Raw genomic sequence first — 8,942 nt, forward strand, 5'->3', positions numbered from 1 at the left:
TGAGCTGTATAGAAGCAAGATTAAATGAGTTTCGGGCGATGAAATGACCGGCATGGAGGCAAAGCAAACTCAGTATGTTCAGCTTTCATGTTCCCAGCATCCTCTGTGGTAGGAAAAAAAGTCCATAATGTGTACAACAAACAACGACTGTACAACAAGTGAATACACCAGCAAAAAGTTAACGTAAAACAAACGTACAGGCCTGAATGTTGAACAAGTTGACTCGGTAGTCCACTCGAACCGTAATCCTTACATTGTTCGTGTATTTATGGCTGTGGTCGTGTGCAACCCGTCAAGGTCAGTGAATGCGGCGTGGATTCCTATTCAGCCATTCTCAATTGTGCCGCGCCCGAGTAACGCCGCGGTCACCCACAGTGTTTGCAGAGGCCTACAAGTTTGGATTCCTGTTAATAGTACAAACTGACAGGTAGCTGTGAAGAAAATTGACAACCATGATATTCAATAGTGCAAATTGAAGTCCGAACCTGCAAGAGGGTGTAGGATCGGAACAGATACTGGCGGTTTTTACGTTGTTGTTTTTTTCTTCAGAGCCCTTTTGGAGGGCCTGATATCTGCAAAATAAAAGAATACAAGTAGGAAACCTGTGGTATAACTTGCTGATTCATTAATAGTGTCGTACGTCTAATCGCTATCAAGCTACCTGTGCGGCATCTCCAGAAGTCGCAAATCGATACGTCCTAATTAAATAATGTTAACTGTCGGAGCAGAGTCAAGATAATCCTAACTGTCAGTGCAGTTTAAGAACTATCTTAACTCCAGGGGTACCTTAAAGTGATGATGAACGATCTTTACTACAAATCAGAGGATCTCGATATCTCTGGAATACATTGTCCACGTATTAAGGATGAAACTTCCCAACAAGCCCCTCGGTGTTTTGTGAAGTACAGTATGTTGGTGTCACGGACTTCTAGAAAAGACCGCTTTTCACGCCTTGTGCAGTTAGGATAGTTCTGAAATGACACTGACAGTAAGGATTGTCTTGAATCTGCTCTTACAGTTAGGATTTCCTGATATCTACTCTGACAGACAGGATTATTCTATTAGAAAGCGTCGAAATCTGCGATGGAAGAGTACGAGTATTATCGGGATCAGTATCGTTTTTAAACAGCTTTGCGCAGTGTGCAAAAGCGATAAAAACATTTTAATCATTTCAACTGACACTAATATTTAGTGGGTTCGACTTGGTTAGGAAGGCCGGGTATACATCAGGCGCGGTTTAAGGAGCTCCCGATAGGGATGGCGATGGTGTATTTGCTGAGCGAAGCGAAGCACCCTGTTGGGAAATTTGAACGTTCAAACTGTCCCCTCTCTCCTGATACCTTTAGTTTACTATGTAGGTATCTTATTATTGATCTTTTCTTATATCTATGTGTGTATACATAGTCCAAGGTCAATAGTCCGAAGTCGATAGTCCGAGGTCATTAGTTCTGTCAACCGTCTCTCAGTGTTTGTTGACGGAATTTGCCTTTCTGAAACTGAAATTTATTGATTGAATGGCTACCGCTAAAGCCACACATCACTGAGAATGAAAGAGTCATGATCATGACTAAACTTTTGGGCGAGGAATTCTTTATCACCCGAATTTGGGTGAGGAAGGTTTCCTCGCCCAAATTTGGGTCATAATACTATGGAGCCATGTAGGTAGCGGATACACCTTTACTTACCCAAATTTGGGCGAGGAAATAATCCTCGCCCAAATTTGGGTGATAAGTATACTTCGCCCAATATTAGGTATTGATCTGACTTTTTCATTCTCAGTTATCTTTGTATTTTCACATGAAATGAACAAAATCTTTTTTATTCGGGGATTTTAAACCCATTTTGAACACTTTACGCATCCTTTTACTTGTGCTATGCTCTGTCTTCCCGGTGGAGAGCTACATGCACTTATTTTTGCAGTGCAGCCCCTTCAGTTGAAGTGTTCTGATCTCCATTCACCGCTATGTTACGACGAGGTTCGGAACTTGTCGTGGTACTAATTGTCACACTGTCGAACCGCAGTTTTCAAAAAGCAATCAGCAATACAGCGGTAAGCAATACGCTTAGTGTATACGCTTTTTGGCCCGTCCCGTTTATTTTTTGTAAAAAAATGACGGAGGGACGGGCATATAGTATGATGCATGCTGTGCGTCCGTTCGTTCGTTCGTTCGTTCGTTCGTCCGTTCGTTCGTTCGTTCGTCCGAGGACTTCCCGTGGTCCGATCTTGACCAAATTTGGTATGCAGCCTCCTTGGGTGACCCTAAGAACCGCCCGGTGGCAGCAAATCCGATCCGAGCCCCGGGGGCGCGGCTGCAGGTGCATCATGGTCTACATGGGGTCCAGGAGGATCTCGGCAACGGATGCAGCTAGGAGGGCATGTAGGGGTATTTTTGGAATCGGGGCGACGAGAGAAAACCAATGGTGCCAGTTTCGAGCAAATCAGAGAAGTTCGGACCCGGGTTCAAATCCCAGCGGGGTATTTTTGGAACATTCTTTTTATTCGAGTTTTTGCATTGTTTCTGATGTTTTTGAGGGTGCTGATGACGAAAACGACATTTATTTTAACCCCAGACTCAGATTTAATTCCCGTCAGGGTCAAACATAGGAGAAATTCGTACGTTTCTTAATGTACGGGACGGGCCAAAGTTGCCGATGTATATCGCTACTTTTCCTGTTATTATTTGCCAAGATTCTCCGCAGCCCTTTTGTCAATATTCTCTGTTAGCTCTTACAGCATCCTCCGTAGGACCTTACAGTCGTCTCCGTATAACCTGGAAGACCATATGGTCCTACAGAGACCACTGTAAGGTCCTACGAAGAATACTGTAAGGCCCTATGGAGAATATGAACAAGGGGGTATACGGAGAATTACCACAAGCTGTTCACATAATTTTCTGTAGCTTTTTGCCACAGCCCGGTAAAAACGGTACCTGGTTTTTCCAGGAAGCCCATGGTGGAGACATAGGCGATTTCCAGGGAGTTCCTGGGAAAACTAGGAACCGCTTTTCCCGTGAGTGTTCGGAGTGGCTTCCAAGTGGGCCGTTAAGGGATTGGCAATAGGATCTATCCATGTCGCTCCAGGGGTAGCTCCAAGGGTAGGGTCAGGGCGGGGAAGAACTGGACGTTTTGTAATCTTTCTCGATTTTGACTCTAATTGACTATCTTTAGCCAATATATCCGTTGGGTCTGTTGATCGAGCCTCAAAGAAAGACATTTCAACCCTCAGCGAGTGCGTTTGCGGCTTCATTCAGTAATAAATGAGAAAAAACAGTGTGCGATTCTTCCCCGTCGAAACGGGGAAAAATCGAACACCTAAGGGGAAAAGTCGGACATAGGCTTTAATTTAACAAAAACCTATGAAAGTAGGTCAGAAATCTCTTGAGAACGATATTTGGGGGTAAGACTTGCGATACCCACTGAAGCAGGCGCATGAGTATTCCTAGGTAGACAGAAATCATCGTAGCATTGTTAGGGGGTCCGAGGCGGCACGTTTTTGAGGTTAAATGACCAAAATGTATGAAATCGTCAACAGCCGTGTTTGTTTTCCCACTAAATGTTGGGAAATGCTAAAATACACTCGTTACCACCACTTTGGTGGGACGTTAGGGCAATTCATCGATTATTATAGAAAAAAGAGGTGTTCGATTTTTCCCCGCACCAGTGTACGGTTTTTCCCCGTTTCGTATTTAACCCTTCATATGTAATCCAGCTGGAAATCTGCTAAAACATTTGAACGTATCTTGGGCTCCACACTTCGAACTTTCGTTTACAATAAGAATATTCGTCACAGTAGGCTCGGAAAGTCGTTAAAAAGAGATATTGCGGGCACCAACTTTGAAAGTTTTTAAGGTGTTTTAAACGAGATCTCGTTTAAAGGTGACTTTGAATACTTTCCGGTTCAAGTAGGCTAAATTCCTCTTAAACGCAATCTAGCAGATCATCAATAAGCAATACTGAATACTTTGGACGTCCCAAAACAGGTAAATTTGTGGCGAAAGTGCGGTGTGCGTTTCTTCCCCAACTTGCAGGTGTCCGGTTTTTCCCCGCTCTGACCCTAGCTCTACAAGATTTAACCATTTCTGTCTTCCTAAGGGAATGTTATCACGACCCGAAAAAGTTGAGATGGACGACCAGTTTTCGTGGCTTTTTTTCTGTACAGGGGCCTTTCCGCATAATACCTCGCTACGTGACCCATTGCCCACCCGCTTTGCAGCCTGCGAAGCCTCTCGATTTCTACGTGATGCAAACACGCGACCGGCATGACCCAGATCTCTGGTACTACAGTGGCAACTTTACGACCCTGTTCACGTGGACGAATGACCAGGACGTGAGTACCCAGGTTCCTCGCGAATGCTCACTAGAAAGTCAAAATTTGCTAGGCATGCGCGTTCGGCTTCGAACTTGAAAAAACTCGTCTTGCAAATGCTACATGGTGGCTCGGAGGGTGGAAGGCATAAGGACCGTCCGAAATAACATAAAGCGCTTCCGATTGAGAGCAATTGCAACTTGGATATGTGTCTCATCTTTTAGGTGATTGCTTCACAGTGAGTTGTTGCACCTTGATCAAACTTCCAACGTCTAAAGTGAACAGCAAGAGAAGCATTTAAGCCAAGAGGGAGCGTAGCAGTAGCAGCTGTCCGGTTGACAAAATTCTTGGCTTCTGAATGCTTCTGTTGTTACGTACGTTAGACATGACAAGAAATACGTGCTATCACTTGCTACACAGATTCCAAACGCTATGAGTATAGCACGTATGGTGCAATGCAGCTGAGATATCGCGCACCATACGTGCAATGCGATAGCCATATTGCACCTTACGTGCGATGCGTACCGAAAATGCCCTACCCTATGCTAATGCATGGGAATGGGGAGGTATTGCACTTCATGTGCAATGCTTTTGCATCGCACCAATTGACGCTATACACATAGCGTTTGGATTCTCAGTGTATATGAAACAATTACTATTTAGTAAGTCAATTTTTGAGTATAATTCGAGTATTGCCCCCTCACCTTGACTTTACTGCTGTGGCATTTGATTGGATTGGCGTCACTGCAAATTACACCGAAAGACTTGGCGTCAAGGTTTGGTCAGAACTGAAAGTCTCGCCAATATTCGGTCAGACGAAAATGTCTTGCCTCAAAAATGGCGATTTTGTCTGCCGCTGTAAAGGCGCTAATGATAGTCCATGCGGAGCAACGGACATACAAGAAAGTCTCACCATTTTGTGGCGAGACATGTCTGACCGAAATTTTGCGAGACTTTCAGGTCTGACCAAAACTTTTCTCACCTCTGAAGTGGCGAGAAGTCTGACCCTTGGATTTGTTGTGGTATTAAAAATTGTAACCTGAAACATCCAACGTTATGAGGACATTTACTTCCTTACGTGCAATAACACTTTTCTGACTGTCGTCAGGTTGACATTAACTTTGCTTCGTGGAGCAGCCGCGGTGGCTGGAAGGAGAACGCATACATTTTTAGAGTAAAGCACTACTGCTCGGCCTTCAAGACCTACGCGCCTCAAGCCTGGCGGAAAATCATGGTGGCGGTCAATGGTGACGCCGACGCTGACTGTCCGTGGCCGCCGGTAAGGAGAATACAGCGTGGAGATGGCTCATACATGATTCAAACATTTTTTTGTTGTTGTCGAAGGATCAAGGTTTTGAATTAGATGAACTAAAAATTTTAAACTAAGTGGTCTGATTAAAGAGACACGGCCAGCCTGAAGAAAAGTCGGACAGAAACACAAAATTTTGACGTTGAACCTTCTCTCCTTGGAGAGAGAAGTCTTTGATGAAACGTGCACGTCGTGCGCTAAGTCAGGAATTCGGATCGTATCGGTATTCTAATCTACGCTCGTCGGTGTTGCGGGCTGGCCACTACACGACGGTTTCTTCTGAAAACTTTGTTCATTGTCAAATCGAATAGGTTTACGACACAAAACTTCTCACTTCACTCTGAGAAAAAATAAAGGTAAATCCTGGATAACTTTTTGCCAAACTTTACCGTACTGCAAAAACCAGTATCCACCGTATACACTGAGAATCCAAACGCTATGAGTATAGCGTCAATTGGTGCAATACAAAAGCATTGCACATGAAGTCCAATGCCTCCAAATTCCCATGCATTAGCATAGGGCCTTTTCGGGAAGCATTGCATCAAAGGTGCAATATGGCTGTGGCATTCCACGTATGGTGCGATATCACAGCGCATTGCACCATACGTGCTATACTCACAGCGTTTGGAATCTGAGTGTAGTCTACAGTATGTACCGTACTTGTTTTACAAAATATTCCGTAGTCTTTTAACAGTAGTTACCGTTCTTCCGTACAGTCCGTGCCGTAGGAAGGACCAGATCTGTTCCCAACAAAGGCTGCTCCCAAGAATTGTCCACATCATGGTCTTGAAAAAAGGGGGTCGACCGACTGAAAAAATTTTTGCACCTTTCGATAGGTCTCGTCAAGACCTTTTGAGTGGTCGGAAGGGGATCCAGGAGTCCAACTTCAGCAGTTATGTACATCAGGATCTTGAAAAAACAACCCTTAAGGGTCGACCGACTGAAAAAAATTATAGCAGTTTTGGATAGGTATTAAATGTACGGGATTGCCGGGTAAAAAAGTACGGAATTCCCTGTAAAAAAGTACGGTGTTGCCTGTAAAACAAGCTAGGGCCCGCCCTTCCGTCGAACCGAGATGCCAGCTTCGCTTCGCCGGCAACTCGGTTCGACAGGGGGCCGGCCCAGCTTGGCCTGCCGACGGCCTTTCCTCGGGCCTTCGGCCCTCGCATCAGACCCAACTTGGCCAGTCGAAGGCCCGGGCCTTCGGCCCGCTCGCATCACACACTCTACAAATCGAAGAGTGTACATGGTATGCTCTAACTGGAGCATGCCTGCAAGCACGCTCTAGCTAGCGCATGCCTGCCAGGCATGCACTAACTAGTGCATACATGCCATGTACACCCTAACTGAAGCATGCATCTAGTGCATAAGGGATAGGGAGTTGTCTGCATCAGGAAGCGTGTACATGGTATGTATGCGCTAGTAAGTGCATGCTTGGCAGGCATGCGCTAGTTAGAGCGTGCTTGCAGGCATGCTCCAGTTAGAGCATACCATGTACACACTTCGATTTGTAGAGTACCTATCTTGTAACCCAGCGGTTCAGGAGACTAAATACTTCGCTTTGTAAATTCCGTAATCTGTAAATTCCGTCATTATTTCTGTAAATTCCGCCGTATTTCATAGGGAGTGAAAATAAAAGTCAACTTGTAGCGCTGCTACGCTCAGAGGGGTACTGTGGGGTACTATGTATGCCATCTACACCAAATTTAACCCCTAAAGTTGAACTTTAAAAAATAACATTTGGTACATCCAAAATGACCCCCTACGCACGGAATCACCCAGCCCTTGTGCGACCCGGACGGGATTTGCACCACCGGATTATTTGTTTGGACGGTACTCCTGAAGTACCCTCCAAATCTGGTTACTCTAGCTCAACTCCTTCCTTGTGCACAGACACCACCACCAACAACAACAACAACACACAGACACAAAGGCAAATGCATAGGCCCTCCCCCTATTTTTTGAATAGAAGGGCGGGCCAAAAAGTACGGTATTGCCTGTATAAAAAGTACGCTATTGCCTGTTAAAAAAGGTACAGTGAAGTCTGGAGTAATCAGTACAGGATTTACCGTGATCTTTTCTCGCAGTGTTGGACATTGCACTTAAGGTGAATTTTTACATTTGCGTTGTTGGTCGATCACAAAGTTTGATTTTTTTTTGCAGTTTGTGTGTGAAGAATTATCTTTCCTTTTTAGTTTTGTTTATAATTTGTTACTGCAGTTGGAATGTTGCGTTTTTTTTACAAATGCAAATTTTGACCGGATTTTATTTAATTTTTGACGACATTTAAACCACTTCTCACTTTAAAATGTTCTCTCGCAGGGCGTATACCATGTCCGAAACATGTCAACGGACTTCCGAATTCGTGCCATGCCGGCCTTTTACTACGGCAAATGGCGCCTCACATTGCGACTTATGGAGAACCACTATCAAGACACGCTCGGGTGTTTCGTGGCGTACGCCGACACTGTGCCCAGAGGCGGATTGTAATTCACTCTACAAATCGAAGAGCGCACATTGTATGCTCTAACTGCAGCATGCCTGCAAGCACGCTCCAGCTAGCGCATGCCTGCCAAGCGTGCACTTACTACACTCAGAGAAGGAAATTCTTGTAACAAGTAAAATTTTCTTGTTGCAATCTTTTTTTAGGATCACTTGCGAGCAAGAAAGTTTTTGGATCAGTTCGGATCTTGACTTTCTCTTGCCTGTATGTTAAAAATAGTTTCAGGCGAAGAAAATTTGTTATGAGGAGAGAATAGTTGACTCGGATCAATCGGCGTGATGCGATCAGTTTTGGTGTGACGTCAACAAAATTCTATGAGACAAATTTTTCTCCGTTCAATCCTGCAACCAGCATCAATGCCTGAGAAAATTCGGTTTTCTTGTGCCAAGAACACATTCTTGAAGCTATGGAGCATGCGCACTAGGTGGCGAATGGACCAATGGGGTGGCTGTTGTCCCCCACCACATAACTTCAGAGCAGCTACATTTCGTCATCAACACTCTCGAGCCCACCCTGACAGCTCTGCAACAGCCCAATGGCACAGTGGTAGAGTGTCTGCCTCACAGGATAGTAATCCGGGTTCGGATCCCAGCCGATGCGTCACCTGTTTTCCCAGGCCAACCTGACCGTTCGCATGCCGGGGACTTCAGATGGATAGCAAAGGGGCGAGCTGTTGTTTTTGGTCGTTTTCAGCTTTACATGTTGAGCTCTGCGTAATAAGCGTGCTAACTTGTTTGAAAAAAAAAAGAGACGAAAAAGAAAAAAACAGATGGGATTTGAACCGAAGTGCGTAGACTACGGGAGACGCCCCTTGACCACTGCGC

General features: G+C 44.9%; 1 protein-coding gene across 1 annotated transcript; it reads left to right on the forward strand.

The window, feature by feature from the left end:
• The first annotated feature begins 346 nt into the window (after positions 1-346).
• LOC117643356 lies at positions 347-8,105 on the forward strand. Its single transcript, XM_034382200.1, has 5 exons — positions 347-427; positions 1,921-2,050; positions 4,214-4,327; positions 5,415-5,585; positions 7,938-8,105. Exons 2-5 carry the CDS (start codon positions 1,964-1,966, stop codon positions 8,103-8,105), a joined length of 540 nt encoding a protein of 179 aa, XP_034238091.1. The 5' UTR covers positions 347-427; positions 1,921-1,963.
• Positions 8,106-8,942: the final 837 nt, after the last annotated feature.

The sequence above is a fragment of the Thrips palmi genome, unplaced genomic scaffold (assembly GCF_012932325.1).
Source record: "Thrips palmi isolate BJ-2018 unplaced genomic scaffold, TpBJ-2018v1 HiC_scaffold_17, whole genome shotgun sequence".
Classification (NCBI taxonomy): domain Eukaryota; kingdom Metazoa; phylum Arthropoda; class Insecta; order Thysanoptera; family Thripidae; genus Thrips; species Thrips palmi.

Coding starts and splice junctions, on each gene's coding strand:
- LOC117643356 (XM_034382200.1), top strand. CDS start 1,964: ATGTTACGACGAGGTTCGGAACTTGTCGTGGTACTAATTGTCACACTG. Junction 2,051..4,213: donor AAGCAATCAGCAATACAGCG/GTAAGCAATACG, acceptor CCCGCTTTGCAG/CCTGCGAAGCCTCTCGATTT. Junction 5,586..7,937: donor CTGACTGTCCGTGGCCGCCG/GTAAGGAGAATA, acceptor GTTCTCTCGCAG/GGCGTATACCATGTCCGAAA.